This window comes from Tachypleus tridentatus, chromosome 11 (genome assembly GCF_004210375.1).
Source record: "Tachypleus tridentatus isolate NWPU-2018 chromosome 11, ASM421037v1, whole genome shotgun sequence".
Classification (NCBI taxonomy): Eukaryota; Metazoa; Arthropoda; class Merostomata; order Xiphosura; family Limulidae; genus Tachypleus; species Tachypleus tridentatus.
The window spans coordinates 96,818,376-96,843,719 of record NC_134835.1 but is presented as its reverse complement, the minus strand read 5'-3'; the positions used below and the strand labels follow the sequence as shown (position 1 = coordinate 96,843,719).

General features: G+C 33.4%; 1 protein-coding gene across 2 annotated transcripts in view; it reads left to right on the top strand.

The window, feature by feature from the left end:
- Positions 1-19,294, top strand: part of LOC143232858 (uncharacterized) — a 175,703-nt gene extending 156,409 nt beyond the window's left edge. For both annotated transcript variants that reach the window (XR_013017825.1, XM_076468837.1), the window contains one exon: positions 16,761-19,294. Coding sequence is in view for 1 of the 2 variants with exons in the window: in XM_076468837.1 (XP_076324952.1) it covers positions 16,761-16,790 (30 nt within the window). In the remaining variant the exon portion in view is untranslated. The remainder of the gene's footprint in view (positions 1-16,760) is intronic.
- The last annotated feature ends 6,050 nt before the right edge of the window (positions 19,295-25,344 follow it).

Here is a 25,344-nt window from a genome sequence, read left to right as displayed (position 1 = left end):
TATCAGACATTTACCGAGCACCGCATTATCCATTGTGTCTCATCACGTAAGCCAACTGTACGATAAACACAGGTGTCTAGCCGTTTTTGAGTCTATAAAACAGTATATCTTATTTGAAAGACATATACATATTTTAAATATTCGCAAGGGGCTACAGAGGGTATCACAGTTTCTATTATTTAAATTAAAACCAAAAATCGTATTCTGATAAAGTGCTTAACCTAAGACAAATACATTTTATTCTAAAAAGAAGTTACTGCTCAATAGATTTCAGTGACAAAGATGCGAAATATACGAGGCTAGCTTGACTGTGTTGCTTTATTTCAAAGTAATATAAGTTTTAATTTGAGGAAGGTACTTCACTTAGTCAACTTACAGCAGCAATTAAGCTTCGTTGAATCTTCCTTGCCTTTCTCTATCGACATAACTCATCTAAACCGCAAAAAAGAAAGAACGGTTTGATAGAGCTGAGGAACTAGATAGTGTATTACTCAAAACATGTTTGTTCTACATTGTGTTTTGTGTAGAATATTGTACGTGCTTATGAGATTTACTCCCTCATTGTCTGAAAAATAGAGCGTAATTTAAAAAAGAAGATTGCAGGAAACCTCTGTTGGGAATCAACTCACCAAGACTGTCCGACTGACTCATAGTCTGGGTGTTAATAAATGATATTTCTAGTAGTCACACACTTAAGCGGTTTATTTAATTCTCACAGGGGTCAGCTGAGTAGTAAGAACGCTCCACTCCCAATCTGTAGGTCACGGATTCGAATCTCTGACCCACTAAACATGCTCGCTATTTTAGTTGTGGGAGCATTATAATGGGACAGTGAAACCTACTATTCTTTGGTAAAAGAGAAACCAAGAGTTGGCGGTGGGTGGCTATAAATAACTGCCTTCTCTCTAGTCTAACACTGCTAAATTAGGGATGCCTAACGCAGATAACTCTAGTGTAGTCTTGCGCGAAATTCAAAACAAACCATTTTGTGTGGCTTGTGTATTTTATGTTTAGCGATGGCCCGGCATGGCAAAGCGTGTTAAGCCGTGCAACTTGACCTGAGGGTCGCGAGTTCGCATCCCCGTCGCGCTAAACATGCTCGTCCTTTAAGCCGTGGGGGCGTTATAATGTGACGGTCAATCCCACTATTCGTTGGTAAAAGAGTAGCCCAAGAGTTGGTGGTGGGTGGTGATGACTAGCTGCCTTCCCTCTAGTCTTACACTGCTAAGTTAGGGACGGCTAGCGCAGATAGCCCTCGTGTAGCTTTGTGCGAAATTCAGAAACAAACAATGTTTAGCGAAGTATTCCAGAGGAAAGTATTTAACTGCACTAAATAGAAACTTGAACAACAATAGAACTTCAGCAAGAAAGAATAGCATGTTGAGAAATTATGTATTTTTTTTAATCACCTCAGGATCCTCAGGTCTGGTTAAATATTTTGAACGAAATTTCATTGTTATGAATACAATACATTACAGTAACCTTACAATCTCAACTTCGTTTGTATATTCATTGAAAAGATGCTCATATGTAAATATTTTAAAACTTAACTATTGACTTTAAACTTTTATTTCATGACCATGCATATATGCGTACTGTACATCAAAGTTATGTGTTTTTAAAAAAAGCATTTTCAGGTCCAAAATTTATAACCATTATTTCAAACGATTTTGTAAAATGCGAATAAAAAGGTGATATTTCAAAACGAGGAAAGAAATTAGTTTACCCCCTAACATGTTTCAACTATTGTTCAACAAGGACTTTCAGAACGTTATGATGTTTAATCTGAAAATGAGAAACAGTGAGGCGGGATGTACTTATTGAGATATTTTATACTGACAGAACCAAACTTTCATCTTCTCTTTGATTCAGTTTGAATAGTTACCTACTTTACGACAGACTAGATTGTGTCTAATGGTCTCTTTATTTGTTTCCTTACCACCACTAGGAACTTTAAAAATAAATAAATTAGGCCTTAAACTAGTGTCTACATTATTTTCTTAAGCTAAAAATGCTTATTTTAATTTCATGTTAACAGTATTTTTCACTATACATTATTATCAAAGGGCCATTTTGAATGCAAAGATTATATCATCACTGATTTAATGGTCGTGCCAAGTTGTTACGTCTGAAAATTTAATTACATTTGTTCCTTTAAATCCTTTATTCTTTTTTATTTTCATATTATAACCATGTTTTAGTTTCAACTGTTTGGTTTTGTGTATTTCTATTAACCCACAAAAAAAATATAATGAAGTTTCAAGTGATATAACTGCACATGTAGTCATATCTACCTGCTACAAATAATGTCGTAGGTTCCATAAAATATAATAATATATATCTTATTATTATAATACAAAAGATAGAAAATATTGAGAAAATTAGTCAGTAAATTATTCATTGCGTTATGTATTGCCATAAATTTCTTTTATAGATTCCTTATCGTCAACCACTTGAACACCACACACAAAAACGAGTACATTACAAAATATTAAAGTCACTTAGTTTATAGTGTATATAAGTTAGTAAGAGCTGTTAACTTAAAAAAGGAGGAATAGAGAAAAAGTACAGAAATAACGTGAACCAAAATGCAAAAATTATATTTTCAAGCTTACCACCACTAGGGACTTTAAAAATAAATCAATTAGGCTTTAAAATAGTGTCTACATTATTTTCTTAAGCTAAAAATGCTTATTTTAATTTCACGTTAACAGTATTTTTCACTATAAATTATTATGAAAGGCTATTTTGAATTCAAAGATTATATCATCACTGATTTAATGACAGGCTTCCGTCAAGGTCAGATGGTAATGTAACAAACGACGAGCATCAACATGGCAATTTCACCAGACCAGAATTTTTTCTTTTAAGATAATTATAAATAAAACGAATTAATGTAATATAAACGGACTAAGTGATATGCTTACTTGTTAGATTTACATCAAACGTATATATGCTATTCAAGAGTCTACGGTGAACAAGTGTTTATGAAAGTGTGAGTTTTGGTGTTTTTCCTCATTGCAATGCCACATCACGCTACCTTTTGAGTCCACCGAGGGGTTTAGTAGAGTAAATAATGCATGAAAAACAGACAATAGCATGTGCTACCAATTATCTACAACATTCACAATTGCTGCTTTGAAATCAGCTATTTAAAAATAGCACTAGCTATATGAAATAGCAGTGATAATAAATACTGAACAAGCATTACACGCATGACTTTAGCTAAGTACAAGAAACAGTAGTACGAGGTACACCCTTCTCTGAATAGGTTTGTTTGTTTGTTTTTAATTTTACGCAAAGCTACACGAGTACTATCTGCGCCAGCCGTCCCTAATTTAGCAGTGTAAGGCTAGAGCAGTGGTTCTCAAACTTTTCGGACTTGCAGCACACAACGACAATCTGAAAATTTTCGTGGCATACCTGGAAAGCCTTAACGATTTTTTAGGTACGTTTTACACTGCAAGTGTTAAAAGCTTTAGAATGAAAATCACGGCAAAAGCAAGCGATAATAATGTCATTGAACATCATGTTTAGATACACGAAACACAGAAAAGTTAACTTAAAAAACCTTAGAACGAAAATCACGGCCAAAGCAAGCGATATTAACGTCATATGCGCATTGACAATACTATCGCTTGCTTTCGCCGCGAGTGTCATTCTAAGGATTTTAACGATTTTGTGGTATAGCAAAAAAATCAAAATTTTTTATTTTTACATATATTTTCATTGTGACGCTTATACCTGCTTCCGAGAGAAAATCAAATTGAAGCGAGGCTCTAACGTAGACAAACAAGCTCGCATTTCATCATCGACTGTAAGAAGCTTCTCTCTCTTTCTGTCTTTACTTTCAGTCAATGCTGAAAATCCAATTTCGCAAAACCACGAAGATGCAAATGAAAGCAGAAATTCAACTGCTTTTGAACTGATTGTAGAATATGAATTTTTAACGGAGATCCAAAACTATTAAAATTTGTCGTTTCGTAAATCAATGAGCTGTTCTTTCTCCTAAGTTGTAAGATTTGTTGTCTCGTTGATTCCAAATGGATAGATCACCCAGTTATATTCGACTACAGCAAGTGACGGAAAATAATGTTTTAGTACGGACCGTAGATCGCTTAATGTGTTCAAAATTTGAGGGACAATTTTCTTCGTTAACAGAAGGAAAACAATCAAGGACTCCTGTCGCGACCTTATTCTTCCACAGCGTCATCTTTTCATCGAAGGCCTTCAGTTTGGACGTTGCAGTAATAATGTTTTCAGATGGCCCTTGGAGACTTAAGTTCAGAGAATTTAATTTGTCAAACAAGTCGGAGAGAAATTGAACCTTCAGCCACCAGATCTCATCATGAAAAGAAACTTCAAAACCTGCTTCCTCAACCTCCAAGAAAGAAATTACTTCAGTTTTTAGTTGGACAGGATGCTTTAACATCGAACTTCAGTGTGATACAGTAGTTTTTTTGTAATCTGAATTCGTCGCCTCAGACAAGAGAGAAAAGTCGAGATTGAAGTGGCCGAGACTTGAAGACATTCACCACTTGAATAACTTGATTTATAACAGACTACAAATCTTTCGGGAAAGATTTGGAAGCGAGCACCTCTCTGTGAATCATGCAGTGAACAATCCTAATGTTTGGATTTTGTTGGCGCACCAGAGTGACGAATCTATTCTTTTTTCCTTGCATTAAAGGACAGCCATCGGTGCAAACGCTAACACAGTTATTCCAATGTAATTTGAAGAGCAAAATGTTTTTATTCACCAACTCAAAAATGTTCTGGTCTTTCGCTGTACTTTTTAAATCTTTGCAAAATAAGTATTCGTTTACGATTTTTCCATTTTTTATAAATCGAAAAAAAGCCAAAAGTTAAGCTTTTCCACTAACGTCAGTAGATACATCAACTTCAAGAGACCATAGCAGAGACAATTCATCTTCAAGCGCTTCGAAGTGTTCGCAAACTTGATCCTTCAAATCCGACGACAAGTCTACAATTCTGCGGAAATTGTGTCATAGGACAGTGGAACTTGCTTAACCTCTAGGCGGCATCCGTTACAAGCATAGTTTCAACGATGATTGCTAACGCTGGCGCAATGACTGATTTGTTCATTGAACAAGCGCCTCGTTCGATAAAGCTGCATTGCAGAGTAGGCAGAATGGTAGTTGAGAATGTTCTGATTCCAAAGCGATAAAACTGTATTCGATGTATTCGTTTTCGTACTTTCGTTTGCTTCATTGCTTTTGACTCAACACATTCTCCTTTGCAGCACCAGACGGCGTCATTAGCTGTGTTTTGCAGTACGGTCGATCTATTTTTGGGAAATATGACGAAATTTTGAGGAATGTTACGTCATTCGAAATTGCGTTAGAACAACTTCTTACCAACGCAACAAAGATAAAACGGTATCAATGGGGTCTTAAATACAAGAACTGGACGCAAGAATAATGAAGAAAATTGTAATTCAGTGACGAGGCTCATTTCTTCATACAGGGTCAAAGAGGTCTGCATGTTCGCAGATCTTCAGGAGATAAACTTCGAGAATTTCACGTCAATCAGTTTGTAAAACATTCCTTGAAGAAAATGTTTTGGGGCTTTTTCAGCTACTATGACGTCGAAGGCTTACATATCGTAGAAGGTATGATGCGAGGACCACAGTACATCGAAGTTTTGCAGAAAAAGAGTCGTTCCAGAATTGAAAAAGAGATTTCCAGATGTATCTGGCATTTTTCAGCAAGATTTGGCTCCGTGCCAAACATCGAAACTTGTGATGAATTTTATGATTACAACGCGAATAAAGGTGCTGGACTGGCCTGGAAACTCTCCGGACTTAAATCCTATTGAAAATCTTTGGGCGATTTGTAAAGAAAGACTTCGGGGAAAAGACTGTACAACGAAAGATGGGCTAATTGAGGCCATAATTGAGGTGTGGTACCGCGATCCAAATATTAGTAAAAATTGCAGTCTCGATGGACTCGATGCAAAGTGGATTAATGATCTTCTGAAAAATAAAGGCGGTCATATCATGTATTGATTTGTGAATAATTTTTGGATTCTCACAAATAAAACACAAAAAATTGAAAAATCCTAATTTTCCGTCTTGTTTCAATTAATTTGCACAAGGGTGTACTTGTTTCACGGTGTTTATGCATTGTTGTCATACTTTATTTGGAGTTAACTTTTTGTTTAAGATTTTGTGGCAAATTTCTTTGATTTTCCGTTTTTTCATGTCATTTTGATATTTTATAGTACTGTTCTCGAAAGGGGTAACGCATAACTGTTTCATGGATACAGTGGAAAATACATAACATATAAAATACTGATAAGGAACTCAGTATTCGTGAATTCATTTTATGAGATCAGTTAGGATGCGGAGTTTTCTGAGGAGACTTATATTCAAAATGTTGTGGAACCAATGTATTTTGGTGTTTTGTTGTCTGTATGTGGAACTTTTACATACTATGGTTTTGATCTTCCGTTTTCTTGTTACATGTATTTCCCACAGTTGAAGGATAGTGTATTGTTTGTGTTTTCGTCTGATATCGATAAAATGGGATTCAAACATTGAGTGTTCCTAAAGGCTAGCTTATAAACTTTAATGAATGTATTCTAATGATTACCCTGAAGGTCAACCACTTTTGTTATAATGGTAGGAAATTGTGATTTTAAAAAAGTTCAAATGAAATAAATTGAATATCCTAGCATATATGACAACAATTTTGAGAATGAGGAATTGTTTGGTGTATCTTTTTGTTACTGCAAAATGCAAAAATTTGTAGTTTTCTTATTCTGCATCATTATATGTCTTTCATAGCCTTTTTGTAATGTTCGCTTTCTTCATTTCTTCATTTAAATATTGGATATATTTATGTACCATGTATTAATATTTTTAAATACAAAAATAGAAGTAGTTAAAATTAACATCCCTCTTACAACATTTAAAAAATAAATTATATAATTATAGAGCAAATGGTCACAAGTCAAAGTAAGGAAAAAATTAATTTCAATAAACTGTTGTTATGAAATTGAAATCAAAATAACTCTTTCTCTCTTTTCTGCAAGATTTAATAACATTATATTTTGTAGTTAAGCACAAAGATACACAATGGCTGTCTGTGCTCCACTCATCACAGGTATGGAAACCTGTTTTCTGACAGTGTTTGTAGACATTCTGCCTTGCCCCTGGGGGATGGAAAGGTTGATGACTGGGTGTATTATATAAATATTACCAGGTATAATAAATATTTTTCCATACTTACAGCTTATTAGAAGCAATGTAGGAAAATAGCATTGTTTTAATGAACTGATTTAACTTGCTTTAAATGTCAATCGGCAATATCAGCTTTAAATATGACACACTGTCTGTGTACGAAATGAAACAACTTTTGTGGAAAAACATTGAAATTATAATTTAACATAATTTTACTTGTTAAAAACAAATACATAATTATATTTATGATAACCTTAACAACGTATGTTTGAAGATTTAGATCATTTTAAAATGTGGGCTGCAGCAAAATTTGCTTTAAGCATGATGTTTAATGAGTTGTCATCTCTTGTTATAGTATAAGTTATAAAAAACAACTGAGATTAACGTTTTTAAAGGCTAGATTTCCAAATAAAGAACTTATTTTCACTTAATGAAATTTATCTGATTTTTTTGCAAAGTAATGAACAAAGGATAACTACACAACCTACAAAACACTTTCATGTACTCCTTTGAAGTCATAAATACTGTAGCGTTTCAATGTAAGAATCGTGAAATGGCAGCTAAAATGGCGACAAAACAACACAAAATAAGGAATTTTGAAGATTGCTATATTAAGAAGGTTTGTTTTCAAATTTTGGGTAACTACTTGAGGAGTATCTACTCTAGCCTCCTCTAATTTAAAATGACAAACAAGATAGAAAGAAACGTGTCAATACCAACCTCAACCAACTCTTAGGTTACTCTTATACTAACAAAAAGTAAAATAAACGGTTACGTTATAATTCTTATATAACTAGAAGGGCAGGCAAACATGTTCGATGAAGGGATTCACACTTGTGACCGGCAGTCTGGGAGTATAGCGTTCCATCTACTAAGTTATGCTAAGCCATATTAACAAAGAGAGGTAGGTGGAAAACACATATTTATATACAACAAGTTTCCCTACTTTCACATTAATTGACTACAAAAATTCAATAAAATCCACCGAAAGCTATTGGTCTATTGTTGTATGAACAAATAGAGGAATTTTATCGTTCACCATATAAATAATATACAGACTTAAAATAACGAACGCCTTGTTTCTATTATCTTCTCTTTCCTACAGCATTAGGATCCTAGCTATGAACCTTTAGATTCACACTTCAAAAACGCTAGTTTGTATGCGGCACCTAGCGAACAAAGGATCCTAATGGAATATTTTAAATAATAAAATATCATTCTGCAGACATCTATTAATTTATGCTGTCCTCCAGGGGGTCAGTGGTAAGTTTACAGACTCACAACCCTAAAACTATGGAAGTCAGAATGGAAAGATTCTACCGTGTAACGTTTCGCCAAAAGGGATAAACAACATCTATTTAATTAACCGTTTACTTTGTTCACTATATCATGTTCATAAAACCTTGACCATTAAATAAAAGTCCATTACGTCTGAAAGAGCAACGACAGAGTTAATCTCACAAGTACATACTTATGTTCATACCTTCGAGATTTAAAAAGTTAAAATGAGGAGACCTAGGATGAATTTTTTTGTAAATGTTGAATCACCAGATGAACTTCTTGTATTGTACTTAAAGAGTCTGGTTAAAAGAATTTTAGATCAAAGTTTTCATGTACATCAGAAATTGAGGTGTATACCAAACCACATATCTCTTTAATGTATTCACTGCTAAACAAAGTAGGTTCGTAATGACTTGGAAATGTTTAAATAGAATTCAGTCTACAAATCTTAAATTCATCAGTTAAAATGTGTATTTTAAAACGTTCCTGTATTATTTCACTTCTTTTCATTTCAGGTAGCATTTAGGAATCAAAAGATGTTTCAAATATGTATTTGTATACACTCTAATGTACGGAAAAAGTCACTAATAAACATGCAATTTTCTGTTAGGAATGGATCGTAGAAGAAAAGTATATCGTAGAACCTAGCTTTAACCTATGGTTACTTAAATAATTTTTATTGATAATGTTGTTTTCAAAAGAAAATTCACAATGTTTTCTATGTTTTGTCCTACATGTGAAATCGAATACCGAATATTATCGTTATAAGTCATCATGCTTATCGCGGACATAAAACAATAAATTTTATTGATAATCTATGGGGTAAGAATATTTAATTTCTTTGTTTAATCATCCTTGAATATTGAGTCAACCTGGATAATCTTTTTTATGTACTTATTTGTGTTTTACTGAAAACTTCAATTTCCATATATGCTACAATTTACATAATATCGATTGGACAACATAAACAAAGCTTATCATTTAATCCCACGGGGTAATCAAGATAACTGGATTTTAAATCTCTAGGACTAAAACTAATAAAGTGCCTTTAAAAAACGTCATCTACTTTAAATTTTTTGTGATTACGTATTGAAACCTTTATATCAGTGCTTTACAAAATATGAGAACACCTGGTTAGTATAAATTATATATAAAACAGCTTAGTTTAGTTAAATGTTAATCAGTTATACAAAAGAGATGTAGCATAACTAATTCTATCTCTTACACTGGCACAGTTTTTGTATAGGATTTTTTACCCGTTCATTTCCAGGCAATTCATAATAATTCCAATATGTTTGTGACTATTATATCAAAACGTAACGAATAGTCTAGTTAAATTTAGATTTACTTTTTTACTTCAAAAATTTTCTACGTTAAAGTGCAGAACTTGAATTTGTTTATATATTTTTTTTTCTCGCTATATATTATAATTACATTACAGATACCAGTATTTTACCTGAAAGAAGAATTTTCACAGAAACAGCTGTGCCATAACAGGTTTGATACCGGCCATGAGAAATATATGTACTGCTCCAAAAAATTAAAGAAACAAGTACATATATCAGTATATTTTTGTTCATTATACATAAATAATTTTATGTATCAAAAACATATCCGTTCGTCTCAAACGAAACTCATCTCACCCAGGTTGGAGTTTACTCGTCAGCACCTGGACTGGGAACTTCGTCGATGGGCCATTGTGCTGTGGACAGACGAGAACAGGTTCACTGCGTCTTCTGATGATGTAACATTGTGCAAGTCGACGCTTATGGAAGAGGTTCTGTAATGGTCTGGGCAGACATATGCTTGGGTGGCTGCACAGACTTACTCTTACTCAACATAGGTGCTCTGTACGCACGACGATATAGAGATGAAATTCTGTAACCCATTGTGAGGCCTTTTACTGGTGCTGTCGGCGATGGGTTCATTTTCATACAGGTTAACGCGGGAACCCACGTCGCCATACTGTGTATGGACTTCCTTGACGAGGAAGGAATAGAGACTTTTGAGTGGCTCGCCAGATACCCAGCTTTAAATCCGATTGAACATTGTTGGAATGTGTTTTCAAGGCGTATTAGTGAACACCAGCATCCTCCTCGATAGACTGATTCGAAGTTTGGCAAATCGATGGCAGGAGGTCACACTAGATATTGAATGTTTCAAATATTTCTTGAATAAACGCATGTAAATACTTTAAAGTATTGTTTTATATGGGATATCAGTTTTGGTGTGATATTAGTCATTTTTTTAAAAGTTTATTTCTCCATGTTTTACCGTTCATCACACATTAAAAATGGATACAAATGGAACTGAAATGAGGCAAATTATTTAAAAAAATAAAAATATTTTCACATTTGGAACACTGAGATAAATTGTATAAGAAAACGTACTTGTTCCTTTAATTTCTTTGAGCAGTTTATATCCATTCATTCTGTAATTTACTTTCGTTTCACCTCTTGCTTGTTCTTCAGGTAATGTCATTATATTCTAAGCAAACATCGACTAAAATGAAAGTAACATTAATTTAATTATGTAAACTGCTTTTCATAGCAATAATTATTTGAAATATTTCAATTTGTAAAATTTTGTCATCTATAACTGTTAATTTCTTTCAATAGGTGCAATAAAAACTTATTATTGATACCGTAAGTGTTTGGTACTGTTTTTTGTTACACGTAAGGTATTCCCAAATTCATATGCACTTAGAAAGTGTAATAAATTGAAAAATATAAAGACACTTTGCTGAGTTTATTCTTTTCTACCAGTACAATAGTAATTGCAAGTTTAATTTAATATCATAGCAAAGTATATTTCGTTCTACTTTACTTGAGTGACAGTTTAAAATCCATAAGTATGAACTCATCTTAGTTACTTAGAAATATGCAACCTTTCCATGAAAGTGTTCTGACTATTTTGCGCTTTGTTATTCAATCTTCAGTGTATTTGGGACAATATAATTTGTTGTGACTTGTTTTTTTTTAACACTTTCTCTAAGATTGTAGGCTTTTAGAACCAATTAGCTAACCCTAAATGCTCGTTCTTTAGTTAAACATTAAATATAAGGTGTGAGGAAAATGTAATAATTGCACCATGTTGTTTACTTTACTTTACATATTTAGTTTCACTGGTGGGGACAGCTTAACAGATGTTTTGTCTTGCTTGCCCAACAAATACCATCAGAATAATAAAGATAGTTTATTCATAGATATGTGTTCTTCAGTCACCTATTTTTCGATTGCTAGAGGAAAATTAACACCAGCTGTTTCTTTCTTACGCAGTCATTTCTTGCTATTTGATGAAGTTATGTTCGTTATAGTTTTCTATTCGTTCTTAAGCCATTTATTTTAAATACATTAACAACACTTATGCGTTATACTGGCTCACATTATTCAGCTAAGATTGTTTCTAACCTTCTCATTTGGCATCATACATATCTCATCAAATAAAAGTTAACGTCAAGTGAGACACAGCGTTGATTAAATAATTTTGTAAGAGTAGGATGAATTTTATTTAAATTCTTTATCTTTACTGGTCTGGCATGGTTCGACTCGTAATCTTAGGGTCGCGGGCTTGAATTCCATTCTAACCAAACATGCTCGCCCTTTCAGCCGTGGGGGCGTTATATTGTGACGGTCAATCCCATTATTTGTTGGTAAAAGAGTAGTCCAAGAGTAATTGGTGGATGGAGATAACTGGATGCCTTTTCCTTAGCCTTACACTGCTAAATTAGGAACAGCTAGCGCAGATAGCTTTCGTGTAGCTTTTTTCTATATTATATAAAAATCTCATATTACTAGTCAATTAAAGAATAACCATTTAATCATGCAGTTATAGTCTTTAAAACTTAAAAAAGTAAGTACTTTACTTAAAAGTAAAGTAAGCTATTTAAATAGCTGGAAGATCCAAATCGCTATGTTATTGATGATTTCGACTGTATTGTTTGTCAGTTTTGTTTGAATACATTTCCCCAATGCTTCCATAAACAATAACTTTAGTTCAAAGTGTTTCTATTCCTGTAGGTATTTTTGTTATTGAAAATGTAATAATTAACACAAAATAAAATCTTAATTATTCCTAGAAAACGATTAATCTCTGATACAGATAGAATAACATTATTTTAAGAAAATTATTGTGATACTTCAGTGTGTCTCTTGCATTGTAATTAACCAAACATGAAAACTGAAGTCCTTTTTTTTTCTTAATGAACAAACACTAATTTCAATTTTATCAAGAACCTGTTCCGCGAATTAAAGAAGTCGTAATTAAGAAGTATGAAATTTGTATCGTTCAATATATTTGTAGGTTTCATCAGGAACAGATTTTCTGTCTAACTGCTTTTATGATAACTATTTAGAAAATTGCAAACTACATATGAATAGGGGTACAGAAACAACTCGTATTTGGCAAAGTTACTTATGAATTAAGTAGAAATGTTGTTTATTAAATAAAGTAAAATAAACTGTAGTTAAAGCATGTCATAAACACTTTATAGATTAAATTTAAATATAATAATATAAAGTGTGGAATATAATTATGTTACCTGTAATTTGATAGTAAAAGCCATACTTATTTATTTTCAATTGTATCGAATTGAGTAATCTGTCAAAAGGAAAAGAAAGAGACGTAAGATGGTTGTCATTTCCATTTGTTTATTGAATGGTTAAGCTCATATAAAACTTTGAAATATTATTCTGTAAAATAAAATATTGGATTATAATAACGACATACCCTGTATAATTGCGAGATATATTACTAACAATATTAGACAAGGAAAGAAAAACTTGGTCTACTACTTTGCTTAAAATGTCAAACACGTAAATAATATAAAACATGATTTCATGACATTTTATGGAAAGTTGCTGAGATTAGAAGTTTATCTTGGAAAATAGTTTATTTGATTTTATTTCGATGAATTTTAAGTAAATTAACGAACCTCATTTACTGTCATAGCTTAACGTTTGTTTTAAATTATAATACCAAAAGAACCTATAACAACATTTATTCACAACAGGATATATCATAACTATAATGCATAAATGTATATAAAAACTATTGAACCTCCGTAGGTTAATTTCACTCTCTGAAAGTAAATCTCTAAAACTGCATTTTTGTATTTCTCTTAAAGCTTTCAATCACACTTGTACGTCCGTACTATCATTACTAATTTACGTTTTAATGGGATATAATCTACACACTTTTCTAAGAATAACTTCTTCACTTAACTTTTAATTCCTTATCTCAACAATTACTGTTTTGTGAAATATTATTGCTAAGTGCTATGCAACAAAAGTTTCAATATGCGACTCAGTTTGAATATGCTTAAGTATCTTTCACAGATAGTTTAGTTCAAACGATTTTCATGCATTGAAGTTATCTCAAGTACTTTCATTTGAAATTCCACGACAAAATACAAACCTCAAAAACATAAGAAACTTTGACGTCACCAACCAACATATCGTGCAGCATATGATAGTGTTAACTACAAACTGCGGAAAAGAGTTAAACCACTTTTACTAAATTCCTGGAATTGTAGTTTCAGGTGAACTGCAATTAAGGTTTAAGGAAAAGAAAAACAGGCACTAACCGATGATAAAGTTGGGTGCCTCTCACTTAAAAGAGTTAAAAATACAAACTACAAATAAATACTCACAACGGATTCATCAGACGGAATTTATAATTTAAGTAAATGAAGCTCCGCCTAAACGTGTGCGATAAAGCGGAAAATGTTAACTAGTGTTGAAAATATATATTTTTACTGATCACCATTCTTTGGAATTATTATATGACACTCCATTTCGTGTTACTGTGTTATTTCGAACACGGCGTTGTAAGGCCACACCTTATTAAATACTTTTATTAGAACACCTGCAATTTAATTATTTTGAATTTTTCTGCATATAAAATTAATAACTACTTTGTTTTGGACTAATTAAAGGCAGTTTAAATAAGAAACAACTTAAAAACATTTAGTCTCACCATACTAAAGTCATACGCACAAACATAACACTGTACTTTGTAAAGCTGTTTGAATAATTTCGAATAAAGTCGATAAAAACACTCATTTTCACTATTTCTTTCCTTGTAAACAAAATTATCAAAAATCTACAAGATTTTTCTAGGAATACAAAACAGCATTTGTGAATAATGTTTGCACTTACATGATTAAACTAGACTTAATTTGTTAAATCTACCCTACACTGAGGACGTGACTGAAGAACACGAGCTTAGTTAATTTTGTTTCTGTATTGGAAAAGCACTTACAAATATAATATACTAATTTCTCAAAATCATTTTGAATAAAATATATCCGCTATTTTCTATGGACCATTTGTTAAAATAATGCCAATACGAATTTTATGAAAAATGTATATTACCAGAAAATGTACTTAATGTTTTCTTCAACGAGTACTCTTTATATAATTTCTTTATATAAACACACCAATATCTTTTTATTATATACGTCTCAGCAGTGTAAACCGGAAACATAGTCTAATAATATTATATAGCAAATAAATTAAAGGAAACATTATCCTGAAAAAGGTAATGGATTATGTTTTACGCTTCTCCATCAAACATACATTTTCGTATATTATTTATTGAATTAATTTTACACTTAAATGTAATACTGTTTATGTTTCAAAATTTGATTACCTTTACTTCGAAATGATAATGAAAGTGTTTTCGGTATTATTTTTATCAACTGTAACTATGTTCCCGCCTACTCACTAAAATTGTAGAAGATTCTCGAGTGTAAGAATCGACAATATATGTATGTACGTAGACACTAGTGCATCGCACATATTGTTGTGCAGGTAAAGAAAAGTTTCTAGAAACTCTCCTCTCGCTTGTAGATATAACCAAGGCGAAATGCCAAGGGACAGTATATATATTAATAGTTTGATATAGACGGTGTGTTATAAATCTTGGAAGCTATAACGGTGATTAATGCTTACTAACTGGGAACTTCAGATATTTGACTAGAAACGTTTATAAATTTGAACATTACAAACAATTTAACTTCAGTGGAGTCACATTGGACATTACTGTTTGTATGTTTTTTGAATTTTGCACAAAGCTACTCGAGAGCTATCTGTGCTAGCCGTTCCTAATTTAGCAGTGTAAGACTAGAGGAAAGGCAGCTAGTCATCACCACCCACCGCCAACTCTTGGGCTACTCTTTTACCAATGAATAGTGGGATTGACCGTCACATTATAACGCCCCCACGACTGAAAGAGTGAACATGTTTGGCGTGACGGGGAAGCGAACCTGCGACCCTCAGATTACGAGTCGCACGCCTTAACACGCTTGGCCATGCCGGGCCAGGACATTATTACTTTCACGAAGACATTACATAACTTCAGAGGTAATAAACTTGGTATATAGATATGGACGTCATTATATATATTTCTTTGAAGCAGAGAGTTAGAAAGACATTGTCGTGGAAATCACTTTTCTACCAACTTACAGATGTCATCGGATCCTAGTTAGTTTTTTGTAGACGATAATTGTTATTCTTATTACACTATGTAATAAAATTTTTACTTTTTCTTGTTCCTGGGCAGAAGGTGTTATTTCCCAATTGCTTGTCTAAAGTAGATAGAAAATGCCTATTTTTCTCTTCAATCTTTGCTTTTGTGACCTGGATAATGAAGTTTTCAAATTTATCCATTTTCCAAAACAATCAAGGTAAATTCAGTGCTGAGTAGCTCATAGAGCATTTTCTCGAACTTTCAAGAATTTTCAAGAACGTACGAGAATTTTGTAGAACTTTCCATAATAGTATATACAGGGGCTCACCACTCACCACTTCAGTTTAGTTCTAGCTGCCAAAGGGAACACATAGACCTATCTGATTTTATCAGAGATAGCATCAAGAAGCTGCAAGCATTCTCCAGACGCATCTGTCTGCTATGTATGTGGCCAAATTATTATGACAAGAGCGAAAAAGCACTCTGTGACAGCATCTGTTAAAATGTGTAAAGCCTACAAGGCATATTTCGGAAAGACAAACCCTGGACACTCCATTTCATTTGCGAGGACTGCAAAAAAACTCTAGAAGATAAGACGGACAATTTTTGCTTTCTTGAGTAGTAAGATGTTATACTACACAAATTTTAGACCTTTTAAAATTTAAATATATTTTAATTTATTTATTTTTAATTTCCAATAGTATAGAAAAAATATAACGTATAAAATATTTTGCATGAAATATTGCAAAATTGGATGAAATAAATTTATTCTTCATAATAACAATTTTATTTTGCTTTTTTGCAGGATACAACAAAGGGGAAAAAAGAGCCATGAAGTTTGCTATTCCAAGAATTTAGCATGAACCCACTGACGAGTGCTAATTCTGCATGGTGGAAATTTCCAAACGTCATGCTGGCAAAAATGCATCTACTCTCATGTATCCGGACCTACCATCACCCATTGCCATAGTGCCACACTGCCCTGAGCTCAGAAGGGAAGGTTCAGCTTACAATTTCAGAGGTGCAGCTTGTGAGAGAAACCCATACTACCCGAACCAAAGAACATTATACATATGACTTTTGACTTGATGAGAGAAATATTGGTTTAACAAAGTCGAATGCCGAGCTTTTGACACCTAGGCTCAAGGAGTGGGATTTGTTTGACGACAGCGTGAAAGTACCAATCATGTAAATACATGTAAATCTTGATTCATACGGAATCAATCGGAAGAATACAGATACTTGACCCCCTGGTTTAGATATTTCAAACGTTGCAAGGCATTCAACTTCAGTGCATTCACATTGGATATCAACATTTTTACATATCTGAGTGATCTGTAGTTACGTTAACTCAGAATTAATACGCTCATCGTGAACCTTAAATAAGATAAAAGTAGTTCAAGACTGGAAAGAAAACTTCATATTATTTGTAATTTTGTAAAGCTTTGTATGTAAATAATTATTTGCATTAACTATTTATAATAACCGTTATTATAAACTGTGTAATTATTTGTATATTAAAATATATTTGTATCAAGAAAGAAAACTGTGTATACCAATCCTGTTATCAATCATCTTAAATTTGATACATCTCTATATTAATTAACTTTCTAAATGTAAATTACAATCTAACTCACTTTCAGGCTATTTGAAAACGATATACATAGCATAGTAAATTGGAGACTCGTCCGGGATAAATTATAATACGTAACATTGATAACACACATTAAAACTGCATTAATGGTACCAAAAATTTGACAGGTCGTGCAAATAAAGAAGTATCCCATGTGTTTACGTAACAAACGTACTAAATATCTTGGAATTAGCCACATTAGGAGATTTTACTCCATAAGTGTTGCCCGACGTGACTATTTTTGTTTGTTTGTTTTTAAATTTCGCGCAAATGTATTCCAGGGGTATCTGCGCTAGCCGTCCCTAATTTAGCAGTATAAGACTAGAGGGAAGGCAACTAGTCATCATCACCCACCGCCAACTCTTGGGCTACTTTTTTACCAACGAATAGTGGGATTGACCGTCACATTATAATGCGAGCTTATTTGGTGCGACAGGGATGCGAACCCAAGACTCTCTGATTACGAGTCACACGCCTTAACCCACCTGGCCAAGCGGGGCCCCCTCTAGAAAGAAAACAGCATAAACTTCCTGTACTTTATCAGTCATAACAACTTGTAATACTAATGATCATTTTTAAGTGAACTATTCCATGGTTTGGATAACTTTTCAAAATATTGGAAATATCTATTAATTTCATTTTCATTAAATAGTGGTAATTTAATTTATCAATTGACTTTAAAGTTGTAATTTTGCCTTGGTCGGTTAGAGCTGAGTCAACATTCTATTTCTTTCAGCCTAATTTTTTTCTCTGCTTCCATATGGGCTTGTTCGGCCTCGAGACGTTTTCTCTTTCTTTCATCTTTGTTACGAGCTTAATCTTTCTCGTCTTACTCTACGGGCTTGTTTGGCCTAGAAACATTTACGTTCTCTGACCTCTTCGATGCAGACTTGCTCTTTCCCCCTTTTGGCCTAGATACGGTCTTCTTTGAGCTCGATTTGTTTAAATTTTTAACCGGATTTCTTACTTATATTTATAAATCAATTCTAATTGGCTAGTGGAAACACTAGAGTTCTTTCCTAATGCTTCTTCAGACAACAAATCGTCATCGACTGATATTTCAACAAAACGCCTTTTAGCTCATTTTTCTTACTGATTTTTAATATCTAGTTGGCAGTTTCGAGAACTTCGCTTTGGATATATTTGTCTATTTTTTCGTTGGAGGGTGATTCAAGAAAATCTTTATAATCAAACATAATCAAATCTTGTTGGGAATGATAGATACAAATTGAATCAAGGTTTGAATTTGTATTTGATTCAAATTTTATCTGTAATTCAGATCTCTAACACAAGCCCACAATTTATTATCTTATTTACGTTATGGATTATCGTTTCAAATAACCAGGCATTTTATTTAAAATTTAGAAATTAATTAAATGTTAATATGTATCAAATTTATGATATTTGCCAACAAGATTCATGCACACAATTTTCTTTCTTAACACAAATATACGTTAATGTACAAGTAATAATACAATTTATATTACAAATAATGATTTATATACAACAGTTTTACATATTTAAAGACAAGATTGAGTCTTATACCCAGTCTAGAACTGAATATTTTATCGGTGATCCAAGTCCACTAGCACAGTGATTCTGAATTCATATTGTCACACCTCGCTTGATTAGCCTCACACTGCTGACTTTTACTGATGAAGAAACTTAATGTCCTTGTAGAAATGCCAACTTCCGAAGTTAATTCACTGATGTTAAATAATTTGTAATGTTCAAAATATATAAATGTTTCTGGTCCATTTCTGTAGTTTTCCGATTAAAAAACGTGAATTACAATAATGGCTTTCGTGGCCTATATGACTGTAGCTGATCAATGATATTCTTTTATTATTGTCTCTCGGTTAGCTGCTTTTACACGGATCACGCGAGTTTTTAGAAGTTTCAGGAATGTTTGGAAACGCGCTAGCATTTTTATAAAACAATATTATTGATTCTTACTTTCAAGCATCTTCTACAAATTTAGAAAACAGGCGGGACTTGCCCAATAAAGAGACTACAATAAACGTCAAATGCAAAAGAAAAAAACTTTACTGAAACAAACGTATGTATCAAAACAAACATATAACGGTAGATCCTTATAATTAAATATATTCTACATGGAAGTTTAACAAAGGAGGCATACATCTGCTCTGTAATATCAAAGTGGAAGATAGAATAGTCAATTCAACTAAATTAAATTATTTTAATTTTATTTAAGAAATTTTCAATACAAAACATAATTATGTTTGTGCAGAGAGGTTATTGAATGTTCACTATTTTTTCCTTTAATTTAATATGCAACTATTGTTCTCTGTATTAATTTGATCTTTAACGATACCTTTTCTCTTATTTCGTTCTATTGTAACACAGAAGATAAATAGAAATGCAATTTTAGTTATTCACTGCACAAAACAAAATTATTGATTTTACACTTCTTTAATGGCTTCATTATTTACACATTTTTTGTAAGTCACACATTTGACATTTCACATCAAACTTCCAAAATATTAATTCACGCAATCAATACATGCTGAATCTGAATCGCTGTTTCTTTATTCCCTTTCATTTGTAATGCTGTGAATAGAGAAACCTTAAGAAATAAATCTTGTTAAAATCTAATCAACGAGTAAATGGAGAAAAAAAAAAACAGTATGTTTGGGAACCAAGAACTGTTAACTCCAGGAGGAACTGCAAGATACTTAATGACTTTACGAAGTAAACTGTAGTATTAAGTCTTTCATGTTAAAGCCAACAAAATCACACACTTTGTGTTTCACAGGTCTTATTGAATATTACAATTTATTTTATAGCTTGCTATATAATTTTATCTGATTCATTAAATATATCTTTGTTGCAAGATGACAATCAATCTGAGCTGTTAACGTCCAAATAAATAACAGGTTGCATGACGGTAAACATGTTAACCGCCAACAAACCGATCAAGCAACATAACATTTGAGTAAAGAAGTAGAGAAACAGGAAAACTAGATTTAAAAAAAAAAACAAGAAACAGCCGGATTCAGGCGTGTGTTTCATGGTAGAATAAACTCTCACACTACACCCGTATTTATACGTTAGTTAGTTAACCAGTTAAGTAGTAGCTTGTTTGTTTTGGAATTTCGCACAAAGCTACTCCAGAGCTATCTGTGCTAGCCGTCCCTAATTTAGCAGTGTAAGACTAGAGGGAAGGCAGCTAGTCATCAGCACCCACCGCCAACTCTTGGGCTACTCTTTTACCACCGAATAGTGGGATTGACCGTCACATTATAACGCCCCCACGGCTGGGAGGGCGAGCATGTTTGGCGCGACGCGGGCGCGAAACCGCGACCCTCGGCTTACGAGTCGCACGCCTTACGCGCTAGGCCATGCCAGGCCCCATAAGTAGTAGCATATATATTACAATTTTAAGTCAAAATAGCTTTCATTACATATTTAATATTTTTTGACTAACTACAAATTTATCAGCAACAAGATTGTCGCTTGAAAGTCTTCAAGCTCATTTATTTAATTTTTTGTGGTGCGATATTAATTCGTTGATACAACACACTGAAATCGTTGTTTGGATACCAGCATTAGATGTATTTTGTATAGGACAAGAATTACAAGAGAAAATAGCTTGACTTTCAAAACAGTTTAATAATTCTGAACTAGAAACATCGTAACTACAATATCAAAATCTATCTCATATATATATATATATAATTTATGTTTCAGCGCTTAGAAAAAGGAAAGCGTCACAATACGTTTAATGTATTTAGTACATTTACAAGATATCGATCCTTGTAGAAATTAATTATACCAAACGACCCGCTGAGCTAAATGAATTACGTGTGACACGAGATGCTTGTTTGCACGCATAATGTTATTTTATCACCAGAAAATGCGTGAACGACAACTATTTAGAATCCAGTCTGTTTAAAGAATTAGCACTCTAACTCTCTTTGTAAAATAAGGTATTCTGCACTGCACAGACTAATGATATATATTTCTGTAGTTTTCTTGCCTTTGATGTATTTGTAAAAGCTACTGAGAAAGTGTTTGACGATCTATTTTTTCAAGAAACTATCCAAGTATAAAAATTAGAAGTCCTTTGAAAATAGCAAGTATTATAAAACTGGAAAAAATTTAATTCCTTACTCAATATACCTTCATTCAATAAAGGATAATTGATTTTATTAAATCAGTATTAATTCCCGTTACACATTTTCGTATTTTACTTCCAACAGACACGTCTGAAACACGAATTAGATTTTTTTCTTAGACTAGTATAGGGGTCACCAAACTTTTTTCATAGAAGACCAGATTACTTGGGGAATGACAAGCGCGGGCTGCATGATCATTATAAGCTAGAATTAAATCTATCTGTAAAAGACTTAACACTAACTTTAGGATGCAACATTAGCCATGTGGGAGTAGCATGCAATACACACATATAATAAAAAACAAACAGAAATACAACCAACATTTTTATTTACCAAAAGGTTATCAAAGGAGGTGACATTAGCAAAAACAATTGTCACATTGCACATAGTGAGTACATATTTAAATTTCACTAAGCCGCATAAAAATTAGTGAGATTTATGATATTGGCGTTTGGCTTTCAAAATATTTTCAAGGTTCGGTTTTGAATTGCTGCATCCAATCATTAGAATTGCTTTCAAATGTTCATCAGTCAACCTTGATCGATGTACCGACTTCACATACTTCATTTTTGAAAATGCTTGTTCACAGACATAAATTGTTCCGAACACTGATGCCATACCAGACGCAAACTGCTTCAGCTTTGGAAAATCATCTTCAGGTATGCAGCTGTAAAATTCAATAAGTTGCCCCTCTCTATGTTTTACTTTCAACAAGTCATTTCATTGCAAATCGATGACCTCCAGCTGAAGTTCCACTGACAACGTCATCAATGACACAATAAAAAGGAGTATGAGAAAAGGAGAATGTCATTTCGATTCTGTCGAGATCCAAAAATCTCTCTTAAAATGCTTATTTAAATCACCAGTAATCTTTTTCTGAAATCCAGGTTGACATCGTCTGTGATTCCAGCATAAAACTCATTGAAACACTGAAAATGAGAGGTTTCCAAATGTGCTTCAAACAATGACAGCTTTCTCCGAAATCCTTTAATGATTCTATAGAGATCACAAACAAGGCTATTCTTTCCCTGAAGTTTCAATTTCAATTCATTCATGTGGGATGTGATGTCAACCAAAAATGACAACTTTGACAACCAGGTTGGATCCAACAGAAGTGGATCGGCTCTATATTTCTCGATAAGAAATATATCTATTTCTCTTATCAGCTTATAAAAACGAGACAAGACTTTACCGCAGCTGAGACACCTCATCGCCGTGTGATAAGGCAAGTCACAGAACTCCGAATAAATTTCTTCAAGAAACGCCTTGAACTGGCGATGATTAAGTGCATGACCCCGAATGAAGTTCACTGCAGAAATGACTGGTTTCAGTACGCAAGAAATATCTAAGTCTTTCCACAGAGTGCATGCTGATGTATGATGCAGTGTATGAACAGAACGCTTGGGAGTTGAAGATCTTCCGCCTGTTTCCTGATCAGCCCCACCAGACCTTCTTTACTCCAGCCATGTTTTTCCTCCATCAACTGTTACACCTCTAAGTTGGTTTCACTGATCCAAATGATCTCTTCCATGATCTGAAAGTCCAAATTAACTCCACGAATGAACATGAGAAATTGTGACGTACTCGAGATATCAGTAGACTCATCCAGTGCCAGAGAATACCATAGGACGTTTCTAGCTTTTTGGCGTATCTGTAATGCAATGTTCTCTCCAAGTTCTTCTGCTCTCCGTACAACTGAAGTTGCTGAAAGGCTGATATTTTCAAAGAAATTGGCTTTTTCAGGACACAGCTCATTTGCTGCTTCCATCATACATTTGTTGATGAAGTTGCCGTCAGTAAAAGGTTTTCCTCGCTCTGCCATCCTATGCACTATTTTGTAACTTGTGCGAGTGACAGATTCATTTCCAGCAAACTTTCTCGTGGAGAGATTCTTTTGAGATTCAAAAACACGTTTCATGGATTCAAATTCCTCAGAAAGGAGCTTTCCTGAAAATTTCAAATATGTTGATAGATATTTTGTTTCATAGTGACGCCGAAGATTGTACTCTTACAAAACGACAACACTTTCGGTGGATATCACACAAGTAGCTTTCTGGTTTTTTTGTTTCTACAAAGAAGTACTTTTCACCTCATTCTTCATTGAAAGCACGACACTCAGAGTCCACTTTTCTTCTTTTAAAAGCAGCCATAACGATGGGTGAAAAAAAAAACAAAACAGGATCTGAAAATGAAAAACACAGAACGCTGTGAGAAAAGTACTGTACTGCTCCAAGACCGCACAAACAAAATATATTGAAACGTACGTTTGCCACAATACTTACCTAAGAGCAAGTTTCGAAAAGCGCATAAACCGACTACTAAGAGAAATGAGCTTGCTGAAGCGGTAACCTTAGGCCGCTGAATTTACAAGACGAGTCGATAGGACGAGGATTCAGTCTGTACTTGTTTTCGAAACCCTAATGCTTTCATAGATACGTGCCTTAATATGAATAAATGGACAGCAAGGACGAAAGAAGAATTTTCCTATTGGTTAAAAATGCGCGTGACAGCCTTGTTTCTTTTTGTCATAACGTCATGTGTTTGCCAGCTTAAAGCGACCATCGATGTGATTTATTTTGTTATGACAGTCGGACATTTGATGAAATGTCACTTTTTATATCCAAGCCGATAGCTGCTGGCGGACTGGACAAAATGAACTCGAGGTCCGTAGTTTGGTGACCCCTGGACTAGTACTTAATGCATTAACAAGAGAAAATGTGTTCTTTGGTTGATGCGTCTTTCTTCAGTGTTTGTTAATCAAATGCTTTATGTTTAGGGCAGGGTGAAAGATATGGTCAGAAGGCCAGGTTCCATAATTCCAGGTTAAATAATCTGTGTCCTTTCAACAATCTGGAAGTTACAACTGTGAGAGTTTATCTTTGTGCCTATTTAGGAGGAATATACTGCAGCTGATTGGTTGTCTTCCCTATGATCATCAGCTACAAATTATATATGCTTTGCCTAAACCAAAGAGTTTTCTGTATTAGATATTATGTCCAGATGTTACAAAAGTTGTAGTTTACGTAAGGTGAAATCTTTTAATTAAACGTTTCTCGTAGGTTTTTTGTGTCATACAAAATAATTAAAAATATACCTAGAGACTTTGTCGATGTTTTGTTTTAAAAAAGTACTTTAAAATATTAATAACTTTTTACTATTTTGATGTTAAATGCTGTCCTTAAACAACCAAGACTATTTACAACCTGAAAAATACCAATACCAAACTAATTTCGGCATTCCTTGTTCATGCATTTTTCCTTAACCAAATTACCTTAAGAACATGAAACATAATGAAATATTTAATGTTTGTTTATTCATTATCTGTAAATCGAATTACAATCCATCTTAATAATATGAGGCAGAAGCCAGTGTTTAATGTTTCAAATACTTAAATTGTGGATAAAAGTCCAAGAGCAACATTTTTTTATTGTTTAATCTGGGAAGTATCAGTAGGTCTTCTTTACCAGTAGCTCAGCCTTTACCAACTTCTTTTAATTAAACGGAGGATTAAACTACTTTGTGTTTCTACTATCTCAGTGTTATTTAATGCAATATGGTAGTAATTAGTGTCTTAGGGGCTTTTGTGCCCACATGAAGGAAATCTGAAGTTTAATATG